Source organism: Penicillium oxalicum, chromosome IV (assembly GCF_001723175.1).
Source record: "Penicillium oxalicum strain HP7-1 chromosome IV, whole genome shotgun sequence".
Taxonomy (NCBI): Eukaryota; Fungi; Ascomycota; class Eurotiomycetes; order Eurotiales; family Aspergillaceae; genus Penicillium; species Penicillium oxalicum.
This window is the reverse complement of record NC_064653.1, coordinates 479,259-498,351: the sequence shown is the minus strand read 5'-3', so window position 1 is coordinate 498,351 and position 19,093 is coordinate 479,259. Positions and strand designations below refer to the sequence as shown.

Genomic DNA, 19,093 nt, shown 5'->3' with positions numbered 1-19,093 from the left:
AACCGGCTGGATAGTCGACAAATATGTACTCTCGCGCTCGCCGATACACACACATATATATAATGACATTAGTACGTTCATCACCCTCGAACGACATCGTGAGGATCCCCATGAACATGAACACAGAATGGTCAGCTCGACCAGCCAGTGAATTTGAACTGGCGGCGGTGATGGGGTAGAAGGGGAAAGCTTTTCTCTTTGACCAACTCAAGCCCATACCTCACTCAGCCTTGATCTCAAATGGCTTTGCGGTCGGATTACTCAAAGCCCAGGTGATGCCACCAGCCATCACGTTGTCCCATCGCCGTCCAGCAGGCAGCTTGCCGAACCAGCGTCTGAATCCGTGGGGCACACCGGGGAATACATGAACATCGGCCGGTACTCTGGACGCAAGACTTGGGTTAGCAATCATCCGGTCATCCTTTTCTTTCCCCCGCTTTTCCTCCCAGATCCTCGGGGAAGATAGTCTGGCTCACCCATTCTCACAGAGCAACTTGGCAAAGAGGAGACCCTCATCACGAAGCGGATCATTTCCGGCAATCCCAAAGGTGGTAGGAGGCAGGTTCTTGACTTGGTCCGCGGTGGCATTACCCGGATTCAGGCGTAAGTTCCTAGCCGCATCCGCACCCGAATATTTGTCCAGATCAAGCAACTTCATGAACAATTCGATTCTGCTGACGGGCAAGATCGGTGCATCAGCACAGGTCACGTAGCTCGAGACCTCGGGACTGCTCAGCATCTCCGTCCGAGACCCATAGTGCACTCTCTGCACGAGGCAGGGGATCATCAGGACCTGTCCACGGATCTTGGGGCACGCTTTCACCCGCTCGTTATCACCGTATAATTGCGTCAGGGTCAAGGAGAGGGTCAATTGAGCGCCAGCGGAGATGCCGCCGACCACGACCTGGTCGGCCAGACCGCCGATCCGGTCCATATTGTCATGCAGCCAGACAAAGGCATCTTCGACGTCATTCCATGCGGTGGGGAATGGATGCTCGGGCGTGTGGCGGTAATTGACATTGAAGACGACCACGGGGGTGTGGTTCTGCATGTGAGAGACCACGATACGCGCACAGATGCCATCTTCGGAGGTGAGAGTGCCGAAGAGAAAGCCTCCACCGTGCAGATGGATGTAGACGGGCAGTTTCTCGGACGCGGCGATGTCGGCGGGTCGATAGACGCATACTTGCAGGGTGGCCCCGTCTCGCGTGGTCACGTTGAAGTTGTAGATTTGAACTTGGGATGCTGATTCGTAAGGGATTGCCACGAGACATACGAATCAGTCGATGGCCAAAGAAGCATCTGGCAGAGAAGGGAATCGGCATGGAAGCATGGGTCATACATACCGATGTCCTTGATGCCTTCCGCAGCCAGTTCCTCGCGCCCTTTATTGACAAGGTCTCTCAGCTCCGTGGGTGGTAATGGCGGTATCGCAGGTAGAGTGGACTCGATCGCGAGCCAGTCTTGACTGGGGCCGGTATATTGAGAAAATTCCATGATGACGGTGCTGGGCAAGAACACAAACACGCTGGAAGGGCTCGACAATGAGATTTTTCTCTTTCTTGTTCCTCCCGTTTTGTTGATTTCTCTCTCTCTCTCTTGTTTTGACTGGGACAACAGGTAGGATTTGAAAGAGGGTCGAGGGAACCATCCACTGCATTTAAACCCCCGGAGACCAATACGAATGACTGTGAATGCTGATCGGTATGGAGGCGGGGGGCTTGTTTACCAATCCTACAAGCAGATGATTGTCTTTCCCCTCTCTCTCTCTCTCTCTGGTCTTGTGCCCCACGCTGTGGTCCAACCATGTGCATGTTATGCACTGCATTATTGGTACGCAGTATCTCCTTTCCTTGGGCTCTGTCCTCTCATCGGAGTGTTCCTTTTGCTCCAGTGCCTACTGGACTTGCTGTACTTACCCCAACCCTGCCTCGGCTATCCCACAGTGGAGAAGTAAACCCCGCAACCCACCCGCCAGTTGGCCCCAGGGTCTTGCACTGTCAAGGCCATACCATGCCGGATGCCAGGCTATGTCAACACTCAATCCTGCAAGGAGAGGCATCATTTTCAAGAAATAAGAAGGAAAAAAGTGTACACTCTTGAGTCGACCCTCAGTCGAGGCTGTTTCCACCCCTTTGATGAGCGGTCTGATTTGGGCCAAAAAGACAATCTGATTAACGAAGGCGCATGAGGTACATCCTCGGAAGGGGATTCACATCTAGGGTGGGCAATAGGCAGTACTGTATTGTCCGGGTCTTCCGGGGGGGGGGGAGTTGGAGTTGGACCGTCGACGCGGGAACGATGGGTCGCGGTGGGAAATCCGATTCCCTGGGTACATTGCGAGGTTTCGACGGAGGGTTTCACCACTCTAAGAAGACAGAAAAAAAGTACAGGGAGTCAGAAGGGGTTTCAGAAGGGGTTACTTGGGGAGGATTGGGTAAAAAAGGACAAAAATCAGTGGACTCGCGGGGAATCGAACCCCGGACCACTCCCATGCTAAGGGAGTATTATACCACTAAACCACAAGCCCAGTTGTATGACAAAGAAGTTAGAGCGTTGTATTATCAATCTCGATGTAATGTGGCTGGGTAATGAAAGCAAGGTTCTCATGTCCACGGCACCCTCCTTTGATCCGATCAGTACCCGCGCGCCAGGACGAAAAAGTCCCACGTGCACGAGATTCAAAAACGGGCCGGCCACGTGAACGGGTCAAGTCTATTGTGATCCAAAAAGGGTGATGTCGGGGACCAGGATTCATTCCAGCACACGATCGGATCGAGCGAGGGCGTTGGAAGGTTGAAGATTTGACTCGTGGACGTAGTTGACTTGTTTGTTGGAGGTCTGGCTGGATGGAGGGCGGGATGTTTATGTTACTGAGCGTCTTAGGTTCAGTACCTTATATATCCATTGCACCGGACATTTTCGACACCTTGTAACGGGAGGTGTACAATGTATTACTCATGTACCTTCAAGGCGAAAGGACATCTCAGTGGATGAAACGAAACCAGAACATCACCTCCACCATGATGTTGGTGAATGTATACCTTCAGCCATCCATTTGAGCCAGGTGCAGGTGGTGGGGGGGGGGGGGGGTGGCCGCAAAGATCATTTCTCCAGTCCACTCGAACAGTAAACGACATTGCGTGCATGATGACTGCCGTGGAGTACAGGACCTGGAAATTGAAAAAATTCAAATCTGATTCCATGGAGATCTCATGTCGGCACCTGCACCATTCCAGATAACCTGACTGTCGAACCTAAGCCTACTAACACTATAGGTCCTGTAGGATTGATCTTTTCCCACTCCTACCGTATACATCAATGGACCTGATTTCCAACCCCCACCAGTCCTTTCCCTCTCCACACACACAACGTCAGCACCGTCACAATGGTGACGAGACCGCTTTGTTCGAAAGAGAGAGAGAGAGGCACAAATAGGGATAGATCCAGGAGCAGTCCGTGGATCGCAAACAAATTGGATGCCCAACCGGGGACAGTCAAAGAGACTTTTGGTGCCTGGACCAGACGCGAGCCACGCCACAGATCCACTTCCACGGTCCACAACGCTAAGCCCGATTGGGACTAGACCGGGATAAGACGGCCTGTCCATCGATCGGGTTCGACTCCCACACACACTAGCGCCGCGAGATCTCGATCGGGGGTTCGTCAAGGTGGGAGATTCGGTGAGAGGACAGTCACTAGTGTACAGTTGGATACAGAGTGCTCAGGACATGGAGATACTGTCGTCCACTTATGGTCAAATGCTTGACCTGCTTCGAGAGCAAGGTTGGGATTCACGTGGGAGCCAGCCTGGTCCCGCCACGGATCAGAACTGGTTGTTGCTGTAGTTTGGTTCCACCCAGGGTCCAAAGACCCAAGTCGACGTTGACGTTGCCCATGACGGAAGGCCTTGCTCCCCCATCGACCATGGACATATGGTGCGTCTCAATGTCCACCGAGAAAGACTGGGTCCCCCCGAGACGCTATCATTGCGTCAAATCGGTTCCACAGGGAGGGGGAATCCGTCACGCACCAAGAGTCGATGCCCATCCAGTCCTGCACCAATAGGGCGGGCAAAGGACCTTGCACTGTACAGTCGATCGCTGGTGGACCCCCCGGTGGACTGACCTCGGCTGGTTCAGACACGATTCGATTCAATTGATATCGTGATCCACTTGACACGCCCACCGACAGGAGGGGCGGAACGAGTCGAGTTAGTAGCGGGGGCGAGAGGTGGTATTGGTATCGTGCAAAGGAATCTCAATTTGTGGATCGAGACGGGGTGCAAAGATTTTGGTTCGTCGGTGCAGGGGTCAGTCCAGTCTTTCTCTTTTTTTTTTTTTCTTCCTTTCTAGGTTTAGTTTTTTTTCCCTCTTTTTTTTGTTTTTACTATACCCACCATCCCCCTGCGATCCAAATTTCCAACTTGGTCATCACCTCTCGTTGGCCACAGACTGGACAGGATGCTCAGGAGGAAAGCGTCATGGTGGACAAGCTTTGGGCCAGAAACCTTACCACAGGCCTGTGATGGAGAGAGAAAAAGGGTTCCTCTCCATAGCAAATCGCAACCCAAGATGGGGGTTGGACTGCGGACTATAACCATCCCAGGTACGAAAGCCGAATCATCAACACCAGAGAGGGTGGAGGGAATTTTAAGTTTTTGCCTTTTTTTTTTCTTCTTTTCTTTCCTTATTTTTGTTGCGAAAATGGGAGAGGAAAAAGAAAAATAGGTGGTAGTGGGTTGTGGATCAATTGAATGTACGAGGCGTTGGCAAGTGCCCCGAATTCTCCTCGCAAGTGATGATGAGCCAAGCTCTACTTCAAATTGTTCGAGTTCTGCATATTCTTCTGGAGGAGAGAAACAATTGAATCCTCCCCCCCCCCAAATTGCTAGCCCCCTCATTGAATATTCCTGTCCGAACATGCGATCTTCCAATGCCGTGAGGAATCTCGCCATCTTTCTTCCTCTTGTTTATGCACTCTCTCCGCGCACGCAGATCACCGATGCGTATGACTTTGTAATTGTGGGGGGAGGACAGGCCGGTCTTGTCTTGGGTGCTCGATTGTCCGAAGATGCCAATCATACCGTTCTCGTCCTGGAAGCCGGTGGTGATGGGGACGAGTATCGAACTCGCATAGGTGCGTCTGGTCTGGGCAATTGTCAATACCACGAGTCTAACGATATCACCCATTTCCAGATACACCTGCTTATTCGTATTTTGACTCACTATGGACAACACCTCTGAATTGGGGATTTCACACAACCCCACAACCCCATGCGAACGACCGGGAGATATACTGGCCCCGTGGAAAAGTGTTGGGAGGTTAGTTTCGCCCATACATACTATCGACTATCATTCTGAGGGGATGAGTTCCCAGGTGCGCATCTCTGAAACCGACATACTGACGCATCATCACCCTCCCACACAGGCAGCTCGGCCATCAATGGATTATATCTGACACGGCCGGGGAAGGTCGAAATCGATGCCTGGAAGGACATGCTCGACGGGATGGATGGCGCTGAGAATTGGGGCTGGGAATCATTCTACGCCGCCATGCGACAGAGCGAAACTTTTACTCCGCCGTCCGAGGAGATTGCTCAAGAGGCCCAGATTACCTGGAATACGAGCGATCACGGCACAGATGGACCGATTCACGCCTCGTATCCTGGCTTGTACGTGAACGGCGTGAGCACCTTTTTTTTTTTCCATGAGCGCTAACACCTACTCGACACAGCACCTTTGCTCAGGGGGAGAGTGGGAGAAGTCCTTGATGAATATGGGAATCGCCCGCTCCTCCAACATGTACGGTGGCGAGCCCTGGGGGGCCGAAGTCTCGACCTCGTGCATCAATCCGACCAACTGGACACGCTCCTATAGTCGCACGGGATATCTGGATCCTCTCCCCGACAGACGCAACTACGACGTACTGGCCAATGCCCATGTGACTCGCCTGTTGTTTCGAAACTCGTCCACGTCGGAAGATCTCACTGCATACGCGGTCGAGTTCACATCGGACGGTGGGAAAACAAAGCGATCGATCAAGGTCAACAAGGAGGTGGTTCTCGCTGCCGGCACGGTTGGTACCCCGGCGGTTTTGCTGCACAGTGGCGTTGGTCCCAAGGACGTTCTCTCCGATGCGGGAGTTGACTTGGTCTCTGAGCTTCGGGTGTTGGTCAACATCTTCAGGATCATATTGTGAGTTGTATTCGCCATGACTCGTCGGGAAATCATACCGAGAAAATCAGAAAAAGAAACACCCTTAGCTAACCTGGGACAGAGTGCCACTGTGACTTGGAAGACTAACGTGGAAAGGGCCGGGTCCATCTTTTATGATAATGGGAGTGAACGGGTAAGGGTCCCTTGAGTCTATGACTACAACTACAACTACTACTACAGGTAGTAGCATGAGTAGTACTCCATCTTCAAGAGAATTCCCGTCCGCTGATCAAGTCCCAACAGAACAATCCGCTGTTCCTCACCTACATTGATTCCGCCGTCGCCTATGTGAATGCTACCGGTATGTATGGCACCGATGTGCATCACCTTCAGAAACAGATTCTCGGTCAAATCGGTCACTATACGCCCAACACCACCTACGACGACGGAGTCATTGATGGATACACGGCCATCTGCAACACCACCGCATCGACCATCTTGGATTCCCCCATCGGACAGATCGAGCTCTTGTTCATGAACAGCGATGGAAACGGGGACGTGGGCATCACCGCGGCTGTCCAACATCCGTATAGCCACGGGCGAATTTATATCAATTCTTCAAATCCCATGGATTACCCGGTCATTGACCCCAATTACTTGTTTAATCCAGCCGGTACGTTCCTGGGACCCTTCACACCCCCTACATCTTCAAAAGATCTAGAAAAAAAAGAAAATCCATCATATCTATCCCCCTTGGCAAAAACTAAATCCACACCCCCACTCACAAACACACCAAAACCCCAACAGATCACGTCCTTCTCCGCGACGGCCTCAAACTCGCCCGCCAACTCGGTCGAACCTCCCCCCTTTCCAACTCCCTCACCCAAGAAACCTCCCCGGGCCCCTCCGTCCAAACCGACGACGAATGGCTCGACTGGATTCTCCGCTCCGCCGGCACCGAGTTCCACCCTTCCTCCTCCTGCGCCATGTTGCCCCGTGCCCAGGGCGGCGTGGTCGACACTCATCTGCGCGTCTACGGTCTGGCCAATGTCCGTGTGGCGGATGCGAGTGTGCCTCCGCTTGCGCTGTCCACGCATCTGATGTCGTCGACGTATGGGGTGGCGGAGCAGGCGAGTCGTATCATCCGAGAGTATTATGCTGGATTGCGAGAGGGGGAAGGGTCTGCAGCGATGAATATGACTAGGACGGCGACGGCGGTTGGTTCTGCGGCTACGGAGACGACGGCTACTCAGGGGGTGATGGCGAGTGGGATCGCTGCTTCGAGTAGGAATGCGAATGTTGGATCTCGGGGGATGGTGTCGGTGGGATGTTGATGTTGGGGTATTTGACGATTTGATGATGTGGCTTGGTTGAAGAAGGAGGGGGGGGGGGGGGGGGGGGATAAGGTAAGGTCTATTGGAGATGTGCGGGTTATGATCTTGGTGGATGAGTATGAGATGGACCACGATGACGATGATTATAATGACGATGATAATGATGTGTACACTGTGAGAAGGAGCAGGTACCTACATTTCCTCCCCTGGATGAACATTTATTAATAAATAGAGAAATGTGATACGGACAACTTTATACTCGAAGATCTGATATCTGCCAATAACGCGAAAGATAAAATGCCCTTTACAAAATGGGGGCGGAAAAAAATTAAACTACCACCAGCATTGTCCATGCTGTCCTTTAAACCATCTCCTCATCCAGCCTCATTATAGGAAAGAAATCCCAAAGAGATCTCCATATAAATAATCACACCCGCCGGAAACTGGACCACCCTACTAGACTCGACACTTCCCGAGCAATAGCAGTCTGATGCAGGTGCAACATTCCAAACAGGAACAAGTGATCGAAAAAAAAAGAAAGAAAGAAAGAAAGAAAAGCAAAACAAAACACAGTTTATTCGCAGGTATAGCAGGGGGTAATTGGTTGACCGTATCAATCTTATAGTGGGAGGGTTTCAGTTGAGATAGGAGTGGATGCTTGGATAATCTTGAGTTTGGTCTAGTTCGAGCGGTTGGCGGTTGGCGGTTGGCCACTGCAAGGTAACAAGGTATGGTGAAAGCGGCTTAATACACTTTGGATGGAAGGAACCAGGGTCTGGGTTGAAATGAGTGATCTCGAGAAGAAATTGGTGCTCATATCTTTTCAAACCATTAGAGGAGTTCTTTTTTTTTACAAGGGGGATAATAGAAGAAAAACAGAGACCACAGCGTTTTATTGCTTTACACGCCTCTGTGGCTTTTCCAGAGACGGGGCGGCGTCATATGAGGTCCTATACAGCAGATAACCTCCTGACACTGACCGACTGATTCAACTATGAGGCAAAATGGAAAAGAAAAGTGAAACTGATGCATAAGAAAGAGCAACAGCAATGAATTCACTGGGGTATCACGACGGCGCAACAACAACCTTTTCTCTATCCAACGCAGATAGGATCCCCCCTCACTTCTTGTCACCGTTGGGCAGACCTTCATCTTCCAGATCGACCATCTCCCGCAAAATGTCCTTCAGTCCCCGTACGCCTTCATCCACAATGGCCTCAGGAATACGTACATCGACCTCTTCAATGTACTTGGCGGGGTCGTACGGGCCATCAGACTTGGTCGTGTTCCCCGAATCATTCCCCCTTCGGGCTCCGTTGGATCGGGCCTCCTTGGTTCCGTTGGAGGCCTTTGTCCCCGGCTGTTCGGCATTCTTGGACCCCAACGCCGGATGTGTCCTGCCCTCGGCGGACGCAATCACCGCCTCCATCACATCGTCAAAGGTTTCACACCGCCCCGCGCGGAGGAGTTCTGTTGCCAGGCTGGTGATCTTTTCCGTCCAGCCCGCACGGTGCAGTGAGCCCAGGAGGTTCTCTTGTAGGTCCTCCAGGGCCGATGTGGCAGACAGCTTGGTGAGGAGGTCGGATTCAAGGGCGTCTGGGGTTGCGGAAAGGCTGCCGGTGGGGGTTGACGAAGGCATGGTGTCGAGGGGGGGGGATAAGAAGATGGAAGTCACGAAGAACAAGAAGGGAGTCTTGTGAGATTAATCTCAAACTGCCCGAGTGCGCAGGAATCGAGGACTGTCAAGGTAGAGGCGGCTCCTTTTGAGATCTTGGTAGGTTGGCTTCCTCAATTCTGATTCACAGAAGCGTCGGGTCTCGTGACAAAGTGGATGGAGTGTGAAAGTATTGAGGATATCGAGGTCGAGACAGTCGAGCGGCGAAGAGGGTTGAGGGTGCAATTGCAGTGACTCGCATGCGACAATGTCAGCGGATGCACTGCACGAAAAGGGGACCGGCCCCAAAAGAGAGAGCGGACGTCTTGGAGTGGCAAGGAGACAAAGTCCGGATATAAAGGCTGCGACTCCTGGCTGATGGTGAAGCTCGGCGATTGGAGCGCTCGCGCGCGGAAGAAAAAAAAAGACGAAGGGGTGGAGATGAATAGAAATGACGACGATCTCCGAGGCTTCGGGCTGTCACTGCGGCGAAACCTCCGGTTAGCGCCCCGGGGCCGAATGAAAAGGCAAGACGTGTGGTCGACGGAAACAGGGGCGGAAGAGGAGCAATACCTTTCTCTCTCTCTCTCTCTCTCTCTCTCTCTCTCTCTCTCTCTCTCTCTCTCTCTCTCTCTCTCTCTCTCTTTCTTTCTTTTGGCTTTTTTTGTGAAGGGTCTGCACAGTAAATAGGACAAATCAAGTCAAAGATGGGAACAATTGAGCTCAAGAGATGTCCGGGCGACTTTTGATGCGGGGACGGATGAGATGAGCTGCAGACTCCCGCGGGGAGGACTACAGGCTGAATTGGGGAAAAGAAAGGTACCCAACTGGCTCTCCGCCCGCCCGATCTGGCTCAGGCAATGCACGGTGGAATTGACAATAGTAGTCGTGTGGATATTTAATTGAGGGAATGAGAAGCAGAAAGTAAATGGGACGGAATCTCGTGTGCACTGGGAGAGTGGCAGATGGCGAACTGGCAGGAGAATCAGCCGAAAAGGAAAGTTACAATGGCCGTCTTCGACCGAGAGCGTCGACGACAACACCACCCGCCCAGAGGCGGTCAACTGGTCACCAGTCACGACCAGTCGCACGTGTTGACAAGAGCACGAAGATGAGGGCAAACAGTCGAACAGATGGGCGGGTCGAACCTGTCATTTTTTCCGCTTCCGCTTGATTCCATCATGATATTATGGTAGAGTGAAACGAAGTGCGCACCGCGAATGACGAGTGGCTAGCTCTGGAGGCTCTGAAGATGAGCAAGTGACTTCTCCTCCCACTGAGGTCGACGAGGTTGACAGGCGTGAGATACAGCCTTCAGGCATCAAAAAAAAAACTTGCGACAGAGAGCCCTTCTCATGGCCATCGTTTCGGGATATTCGGGGCTCAATGGTGCTGCCACCACGATCCTGGACCCCAGAAGCCTAACTATTCATACTCTTGTCGGATCCGGTGGCTACCTCGTATCAACCTTGGAACCCACTTAAGACGATGCATATCTTCAGTCCCCGACAGCCATGACAGTCACTGTTCCGGGGTAGTCGAATCGCGTAGATAGCAGATACTGTCTGAGAGGGCCAGTCTGGGTCCAGTGAAATTTTCCCTAGAGACCCTGCAGTTGACTAGATTGATCTATATCTGTTGACGAGAGTAGAAGATCATGAGCACTACTTGAGTACTACTCGTAGACGTCGGTCGTCTCCAACCTGACGCCATCCAGCTGGAAGATAAGTGCGATATACCACCAGCGCCCAAGTGCATCATGGCACATTCCGTCAGACTAAAGCACATCGGCAAACCGTAGATATTCTAGGTCAAAGTAGCTACTAGTTGCCTAGGCCTTGTCCATGGTATGACGATTCTGTCCTGACCTCGGTATGTATGTACTAAGTTGACGTCTGGAAAGCACTCGTCCGACAGAGTTCATCCACACTCCTGGAGGATTCCATGGAGTTCCCAGACCGGCATCGGTCATCATGCTGCCTTTGCATCTACCAAAAGGCTTCCTGATTCTTGGGTAAAATGAAAGCTTTACGGATGTGAGACTCCCAATCGGACCCGAGCCTAGACCACCAGTGGCCCTCCAGGCGACTCCTGGAAATGACGGGTGGAGACTTTCAATCATCCAGTCTGACCCGGGTATCCTTTTTGATCTGCTCAAAGAAGTTGCGCTAGAACAACAAGTCAGGGTGAAAGGCCCAAATTGATTCTCTAGCAAAGTATATCTCCCCGAGTGTCCTGTGGCCCCTGTACCGCTGAGCCATGTGTGACTGTCATGGACAGCTGATGTGGTGAAAGAAAGTTCTCAGCGGCAGCCATTCGACCCGCTCGGACCGTTTCGATCCCCAATCTTCAATCCACCGTCCAGTCTGACGCAGACTTCCAAGTTCATAAGGTTCTTCAGAGCGCAGGCCAACTGCATGGAGTCCAAGAGGTCCCACAATCTCCTTGGACCCGCTTGATGAATCATACTCTGGAATAGAGGGGGAAAATGGAAAGAAATCAAAAAGGTACATCAAGACACAAAGCAAAGAGAAAACAAAATTAAAATTAAAACCAAAAAAAAATGAATCACCCAAAAGGGTTTCTGCCCGAGGCCAGACGTCAGTCACGTGTATGCTGGGGGGGAAAGGCCTCGATCGCATGGAGGGATGGATGCCCTTTTTGGGAATGCGCAAACCCCAGACGGCGTTAACCAACTTCCGTTGCTCTCACTTCCGCTCGCATTCTCTCTCTTTGGCACCCTCTCACCTCACTTCTCTCACCACCGTCTACGCCTTCTCAACGTCCACAAACCATCGTGATTCGCTCTCCTTCTCGTCCCACCTCTGCGCTCACTACTCCCGATCAAGCCCCCCGTACCTGGGCAAGCTTCCCCGCTCCCCTTCCCGCGCGTCAATATTTGGCTTCACCCACCTTTGGCGCCAACGGGCAAAGGGACACTCCGGAAGCCGCAACAATTCCTTCGAGACGACCACGACCACAGCACATAATTTTTGACAAGTAGCGCAGCTGGGTATCATCCGACTCTTTCTCTCTCTCTCTTATCACCCATTGCCGTCTCCTGCCCATTCTCTGGGGCCACTCCTCAGGGACGTATCCGCGGTCAGACTCCCGGATCGTGCGATCTGGTCTGCCGGGATCGAGGGGTGCTGGTGCAAGAAAATCCGCTCATTGATTTCATCTGGTTTGTCGACCTACCGTGACGCCGAATCATTGTCGGCACCATGTCGCTCCAGACCTCTCTCTATCACGCGGATTCGGATGCGGATGATGAATACGAACGCAGCGTCATCACCTCTCCGCACCTTCAAACCGACTCGGAAGCGTCTCCCACCGACTCCGACATTGCTTCGTCGCAACATACCCCGACTCGGTTTGGAAGCGAGGGACCGCGCACGCCCCGATCGGTCATCTCCGACTGGACAGCCGACGACTGCGTGGACTTTCTGACTTCCCTGGGACTGCTTCAATATTGCGGCACCTTCCGAGGTCGGTCCACACCATTTTGACACGTAATGCGAACAATGACTGACGCAAAAAAAACCACATCAACAGAGAATGGGATCGTTGGTGAGGCGCTCATCGCCCTCCGCCACGAGGAGTTGAAGGAGATGGGGATCAACAGCGTGGGCCACCGTCTCACCATCCTGAAGAGTGTCTATGAAATCAAGGTCCGGCAACACGTACCTCTTGATGTGGACCATTACATTCCCTTGTGTACGTTTGACTCTCGCAATACTTGGAACTATTTCCTCACCGCTGACAATTTTCCCCCAACGCGTAGCTGCTGATCAGAGCATGAACGAGAATGCCACACAAGAGGACATTGCTCGCTTGATCCAGTCGATCCAGCGCCGCGATGAGAGGATCCTCTCGGTAGAGGCTGAAATGCATCGACTGGCAGAGGACTACAGGCGGTTGCGAGAGGAAATCCTGCCGCTCATCAAGACGGTCAAGGATCGATCGCAACCTCTGCCGCCTCCATCGAGCCACGGAACATCCTCAGATAGCTATCACGATAGCACCACGCTCACCTCACCTTCCCTTCTCAACTTGGGGGATAATTCCACCAGCTCAAAGTTGCACCGGGCTTTCTCCAAGCGCGCCTACGGCGGTGGGACCACGCCCAAGACAAGCTCGCCCACCCACATTCCGCCGTCCGTCTACGAAGGTCGCAACTATCACGACCACCACAGCCACGACCCCTCCGCCACCGCCACGGCCGCTTCATCTCACCTGTCCGCCTCCGTGACCAATGGCCTGCAGCACTCGCCCGGCATTCCCTCACCCACCTCTCCCAACACACACATCTCTCAACACCAGACCCTCAACCCACGATCCTATACGCAGCCGGGCTCAGTGGGTCGAAATATGCATGATCACCCCGAGGATCTGCCACAACGCTCTGCCTCCCGGGCTGATCGGCACGGACCCAGTCCGCAGCCCTCGCGCACGGAGACCCCGTCTGGATCGCGTGATTCTGCTGCTCCGCCGGGACAGCCTTCCAGCGTGGAGATCTTCAAGTCATTTCGGGTCTCCTGGGATGACCCTTGTTACAAAGTCCTGCCGGCCGCGTTGAAAAAGTACAACATCCACCACGATCCGAAACTCTATGCCCTCTACATCGTCTACGGTGACCAGGAAAGATGTCTGGCCCTAGACGAGAAGCCCCTGATCCTCTTCAAGCAACTCGAAAAAGAAGGGCGCAAGCCCATGTTCATGTTGCGAAAAATCACCCAGCCAGACAATTTACATCCTGGCTCGGCACCAAACAGCGCGGGATTCGAAGGTGGACGTCCCCAAGCGCAAATCAATCTACCAGGAGGAGTCTTGTGATCTGCCTTTGTCTTTTCATATTCATACCCCTTTGAGTTGTGATTAGCAGATATCATAGCGTGGCCCCCCTCCACTTGTTAGTCATCCCGTCACAAATCAAACTGATTGGTCACCGTCCCAAGTATCAAGGCAGTTGTGTCTTACAAAGAGATGCCAGCTCTTGTGGTCACATCGCGCACCGTACAGTAGAAGTCGCACGGGAGCGGCATTTCCAGAAGTTCACTGTCATCGCCGAGGAGGATTGGAAGATTGGAATCCGCCCGAATAGAGTGGCGGCCACGAGCCTTTCCACGCTACGATCGAGAAAGAGCAGCTTCTACGTTGCTTCAGGGATCGCCGTCTCCTTTGTCTCGCCGGTCTCATTAGAGAGTCACCACCAAGAAGTCCCGGCAAATGCCCTTTATAAAAGAATTGTACGAGCGACTGTATTACCTCCCAGTGTTGCCGTTGGGCCCTATAGATGGATGGGTGACTGTCACGTGGCTTCGTGTCTGTGAAACGCGTGGGGACTTCCGTCGCTTTGCTGATCGTTGCAACTCGCGACCGGACCGCACGAATGGGCTGGGGCCGAGTCATCCAGGACTCCGACGAGGACGAGCCTCTGGGAGAAGACGTCGCCATTGAGGCGTCGGCTCCACACGACGCTGGTCAGGAGCATGTCGACTCACGACCAGATCTACAGGCTCACGTCCACCACAATGCAGCGGAACAACAAGCAGACTACCCGATCGAGCGCAGAGCAGAGCGCGATACTCCGGCCCCGGTTGAGCCTGAAATGAACATCAACTTTGACCAATTCCTGCAGTCCCAGGACACGACACACTCGGCTCCCACCTTATCGCAGCAGCGTCGAGAGGAACGTTGGATTCCTTCGGCGACAGAGGGTGGAAGCGGATCAATTGGTAGGTGGGGATAGTGGCCGCATTTCTTATCTCCGTGGAGGTGGCTTGGGTTGGGTCCGAACGAGGCCAGAGCTGACAGCGAAAATATGTAGGAGCAATGCTCACTGAAATCGGCCATGCTCAGCGTCGATTGATCGAGGACGATGTTCCCAGTGCGGATGACCATCTGCCCTCGACCAGTTCCGGTCTTCCCAGCGAGATCTCGCAGCCTGGGTCATACCCTATGATGGAGAGCTTTGGCCTCCACCAGCAGCGATGGAGAGAAGAGCATCATTACGATCAGGCTTTTTTGCAACCTCCCTTGCAGGTGGAGGCCTCTTGCTCGGACACGCAGCCCTTCGAGCCAACGCCCGTACAGGGTAACGAATTGGACTGCACGCCGGTAACTAAAAGCAATGTGGCGTTTCCAAGCGGCGAGCGAAACCCGCAGCCGATGTCCGTGGCCGTCAACACAACCCCCGGCCCACAGAACGACGACCAGATGCCAATCAAGACAATTCAACGGTCTCGATCAATGCAACCACAAACGTGGTCCCCTCACGATACGCAACCGCTATCACCGGTGCATTCTCCGGGAGTGAGCAGGTCCAGAAGTGACAATATCACATCCAGTCTGGTTTCCCCGCAGCACTCTGAGCTCAGTGCACATGATGAATTGGCTTTACCTGGACCGACGCCGACAATTAACCTCGATAGCCCCGCCGTCAGAAAGCCCGAGCGTGGTCGCCCCAAGAAACAGCCTCTTCATGCCGAAGACGACGAGGAAGACGAGCTCGCAGCTGCTGCGCCGCGCGACTATTTTACCGCTCGAGTATGGATGGCAGGAGAGAGACAACGACCCGAATCCTCCCTGTCTAGGAAGACAGAAATCTTCAACCCGGACCCGGAACATGTCGAGACAGACGGTGGACTCCAAGACAAGCCCAGACATACCCCCGGACTGATGGTCGTTTTACCCGTTGTCTTTGACGAAAAATCCCGGACTGGCAAGGTCAAAGACCCACGCAAGTCACAAGACACTGCATCACCGAAACCATCCAAGCAGAAAAAAGCCAAACGAAGCAAGACTGCCTCAGAGGTCCTCGACAAGCCTACAAGGATGCACGCAACAGACGACGACGATATCATTTTGATGGGATCTACCTCTCTCCAAATCAAGCAGGACAACGTCAAAGATGGCGCGCACGATTCACCCCTTGAGCTGGACCCCAACCAACCTCCCGCGGAAGAGAACCCAGGCCCGAAAAGACGCGGCCGCAAACGAAAACAGCCCGCTGATCCTCCGTCCGCACCAGACTCGGATTCCACCACGCCTGTCTCCAAAGAGCCACAAGATCAACAAGATCAACCTAGCAAAAATACAGCTGAATTTTCCTCTAATCCTATACCCAAGATGGAAGAGAACCAATTATTCGTCCCTTGGGAGTCACCGGTCCAAACCAAGAAAACCGCCGTTGAAAACAACCATCCCGCTCCAAAGGAAGCCACTCCTGCGGCTAATACTTTCGTACCAAATACGCCTCAAAGAATGGAAAGCAGAGAGAGTGATCCACAGACAGCCCGCGCTTCAAATAAGGGACCGGCTCGACATAGCCCGATCTTGTCCACGACCAAGGTGCCCTATCGAGTTGGGTTGAGTAAACGGGCGAGAATCGCGCCGCTGTTAAAAGTCGTGCGCAAATGAGGATGGCAAAGGATGCTTATCAACCCGTGTATGATTTATGGTAGTGCGACAGAATTTGGCGTTTTTGGTTTCTTTTTTTTTCTTGGAAGATGGTGAAGATTGTTGTCTCGTTCCTCCTCTCCCTCCCGAATGATATTCATATACCCCGCCGTTCTTAGTCGGCATGCTTGGTGCGAATGTTCTCTTTTACACGCTGATTATATCTCGAAATCATTTTTCTTCATGCTCGTGGTGGAACCACAGCATTTACCTATTTCTGGTGTATGCTTACTGGAGTCTTTCTGTGATGATGAGATCAGATATGATGACAGCTTCTTGACAAGGGCCTGCAGAATTGAATCGAATAATACTCTCGTCCCTAATGACAAAAGTGCGATGCCCAAAAATCAATACACGAAGGGCCTATTTACTGTAGTAAAGTGGGCAAGACAAACCAATCAATAATCAGGAAAAAAAACAAACAATGAGGGATGGCCATGAACCGCAGTGAATAAGTATAATTGAGCATATAAACACTCTCGTTCCATCCCCATCTCCGAGAGCGTGCGTCCTCCAGCATCCGAGGCCTTCGTCATCTTCTGCCCTTACATCCACATCGCAACGACCAAAGCCAATGCAAATGAGGTGACAGCCGCACTCCCCATGACCCGGGGGCTGGAATCTGCCTCTGATCGAACGCTTTTGGCTTCAGGAGAGCTAGAGGCTAGAGCATCCCCATTCGACGGAACACCGACGGAGCAATACCCGGCCTTTTTGTTGCAGCCGTAGCCGCAATGGGAGGTGGTGTTTCCGCAGACATTGTTGCTGCCACAGCAGAGTCCAAAGCGAGAGCCAAAACAAGTAGAGTTCGCTCCACAAGTGCCGTCCAAAGATACCTGAGGAGTGGTAGAATTTTTCGGCCCCCGGTACGGATGCTCCTTTTTGGTCTTGTTTCCTGCCCAGCGACTATCGGCGCGATACCAATTGTCGCGCGGATCCCGCAGACACTCACCGACTGTGACCGGGCGGTATCCAAGATCTATACTGGTCTTGAGCATGTGCTCGGTCAGGTTGTGGACAGTCTGTTCATGGATGTCGTGGCCGATGACCAGCCAAGAAGTATGTTCGGGGTTTCCGCTCTTCAAGGCGCGATCGAAAATGCCCTTGGACAACTCAATGAGTTCTGGGCTGTCATTCTTGTAATCTTCTGTGTCGATGTCGTAGAGGACGATGTGGTATCCCAGATCGTCAAGGTCCTGCCCACAACCCGAATCAGGAAGACAGCTCGAGTATGGTGGACGCATATAGGTGGGAAAGCTTCCAATGATGTTTCGAATAGCCCCCTCATTCTTCAGCAGCTGATCAGCACGTTGCTCCGAAGTGACCTTGCTGAGATCTTCATGCGACCACGTGTGACTGGCAACCTGGTGGCCGTCAACGACCATCCTCTCGATCATTTCGGCCCAGGGCAGATTCGGATCGTCAATTTGACCTTTGCCGTTATTGATGCCGGTGACAAAGAATGTTGCCCGTGCGTCGTATCGATCAAGAAGATCCAAGAGATCGCCAGTGTAACGGCCGGGGCCGTCATCAAACGTGAGCGCGATAGTCCCCGGCACAGTGCAAGAACGAATCTCCTGTGGGCTGTATGGCACACGCCCGAGATGAGGGCGGAGGACATCCTTGGTTGGCGGTCCCGTCGGAGACTTGTGAGCATCACATCGTCCGTAGTCAATCATGCAGTCAGGAGACCGGCAATGAGCAACAGTTGTCCCACAGAAGCCTGTCCCAAATCGACGGTGAGATCCTGATTTGAGTTCTCGAGGAAATGATGACCTACCTGCACTCGAGCAGCATGTACCGCTGGGGCAAGATCCGTAGTCAGGACCGCACTGGTACTCAAGCTTGGAAGAAGCAAGCCTGTAATGTAGATGAGGGCTTTCGATATGGCTCAAGGCCTCCTTTGTGTCGTTGGCTGTGATGTACCGATGGGGAGGATGCAAGAATCCATGAGCAAGGCCCACGGAGACCCCGAACAAGGCCAGAAACCCACGCCAATGCATTGCGATCCGAGATAGACAGAGAGAAAAACGAAACTAAAAGGTATAGTAACTGGGGTGGAAATAGACGAGGATGGATGAGTGGTGAACGGATGATGGATGGTTGTAAATTGTAAACAGAAAGATTTGGCGAGCGGGCGAGAAGGGCAATGCGAGGAAGCGAAAGACATTGGGAAAGTGCGCCGCAGATTGGGGGAAGAAGTCGCACTGGACGGCTGCAAACGAATATTGTTTGTATTGTTGTGTATCTGATTTCTCCAAGCTAGCTCTAGCACTTTCTGACGAAGAAGGTACGCCTCTGTCATGCTTACTGTTTCGACACGAGGTGGTGGAAATGCATGGCGGGTCACTAAGTCGCTCATAAAAGCCACAAAACATTGGAGAGCACACGGCAATTTGGGTATGGGTATCGTTGGGAATATTGATAATGGGTCTCGAACCTTGATTGCTTACCCGACCTCCATCAGACTCTTGGTCTTTTTGGAC

At 52.7% G+C, this 19,093-nt stretch overlaps 6 protein-coding genes and 1 non-coding gene across 7 annotated transcripts; 3 read left to right on the top strand and 4 right to left on the bottom strand.

Annotated features, from left to right (window-relative positions):
- Window positions 1–220: 220 nt before the first annotated feature.
- POX_d04955 (uncharacterized protein) lies at window positions 221–1,497 on the bottom strand (the record flags this gene model as incomplete). Its single annotated transcript, XM_050113810.1, has 3 exons — window positions 221–383; window positions 477–1,245; window positions 1,347–1,497. The coding sequence occupies 3 exons, from the start codon at window positions 1,495–1,497 to the stop codon at window positions 221–223; spliced, it is 1,083 nt and encodes a 360-aa protein (XP_049968761.1).
- Window positions 1,498–2,458: 961 nt separating this feature from the next.
- Window positions 2,459–2,530, bottom strand: POX_tR093. The gene has a single exon. It is a non-coding gene; the product is annotated as a tRNA-Ala (tRNA).
- A 2,392-nt stretch (window positions 2,531–4,922) lies between these two features.
- On the top strand, window positions 4,923–7,492 carry POX_d04954 (uncharacterized protein; the record flags this gene model as incomplete). The annotated part of the gene is made up of 7 exons (XM_050113809.1): window positions 4,923–5,139; window positions 5,199–5,324; window positions 5,431–5,687; window positions 5,737–6,197; window positions 6,282–6,351; window positions 6,462–6,831; window positions 6,966–7,492. 7 exons carry the CDS (start codon window positions 4,923–4,925, stop codon window positions 7,490–7,492), a joined length of 2,028 nt encoding a protein of 675 aa, XP_049968760.1.
- Window positions 7,493–8,612: 1,120 nt separating this feature from the next.
- On the bottom strand, window positions 8,613–9,131 carry POX_d04953 (uncharacterized protein; the record flags this gene model as incomplete). The annotated part of the gene is made up of 1 exon (XM_050113808.1): window positions 8,613–9,131. One exon carries the CDS (start codon window positions 9,129–9,131, stop codon window positions 8,613–8,615), a length of 519 nt encoding a protein of 172 aa, XP_049968759.1.
- A 3,239-nt stretch (window positions 9,132–12,370) lies between these two features.
- POX_d04952 (uncharacterized protein) lies at window positions 12,371–13,982 on the top strand (the record flags this gene model as incomplete). Its single annotated transcript, XM_050113807.1, has 3 exons — window positions 12,371–12,635; window positions 12,702–12,863; window positions 12,931–13,982. The coding sequence occupies 3 exons, from the start codon at window positions 12,371–12,373 to the stop codon at window positions 13,980–13,982; spliced, it is 1,479 nt and encodes a 492-aa protein (XP_049968758.1).
- A 556-nt stretch (window positions 13,983–14,538) lies between these two features.
- Window positions 14,539–16,568, top strand: POX_d04951 (uncharacterized protein; the record flags this gene model as incomplete). Its single annotated transcript, XM_050113806.1, has 2 exons — window positions 14,539–14,884; window positions 14,977–16,568. 2 exons carry the CDS (start codon window positions 14,539–14,541, stop codon window positions 16,566–16,568), a joined length of 1,938 nt encoding a protein of 645 aa, XP_049968757.1.
- Window positions 16,569–17,152: 584 nt separating this feature from the next.
- On the bottom strand, window positions 17,153–18,610 carry POX_d04950 (Chitin deacetylase; the record flags this gene model as incomplete). Its single annotated transcript, XM_050113805.1, has 1 exon — window positions 17,153–18,610. The coding sequence occupies one exon, from the start codon at window positions 18,608–18,610 to the stop codon at window positions 17,153–17,155; it is 1,458 nt and encodes a 485-aa protein (XP_049968756.1).
- Window positions 18,611–19,093: the final 483 nt, after the last annotated feature.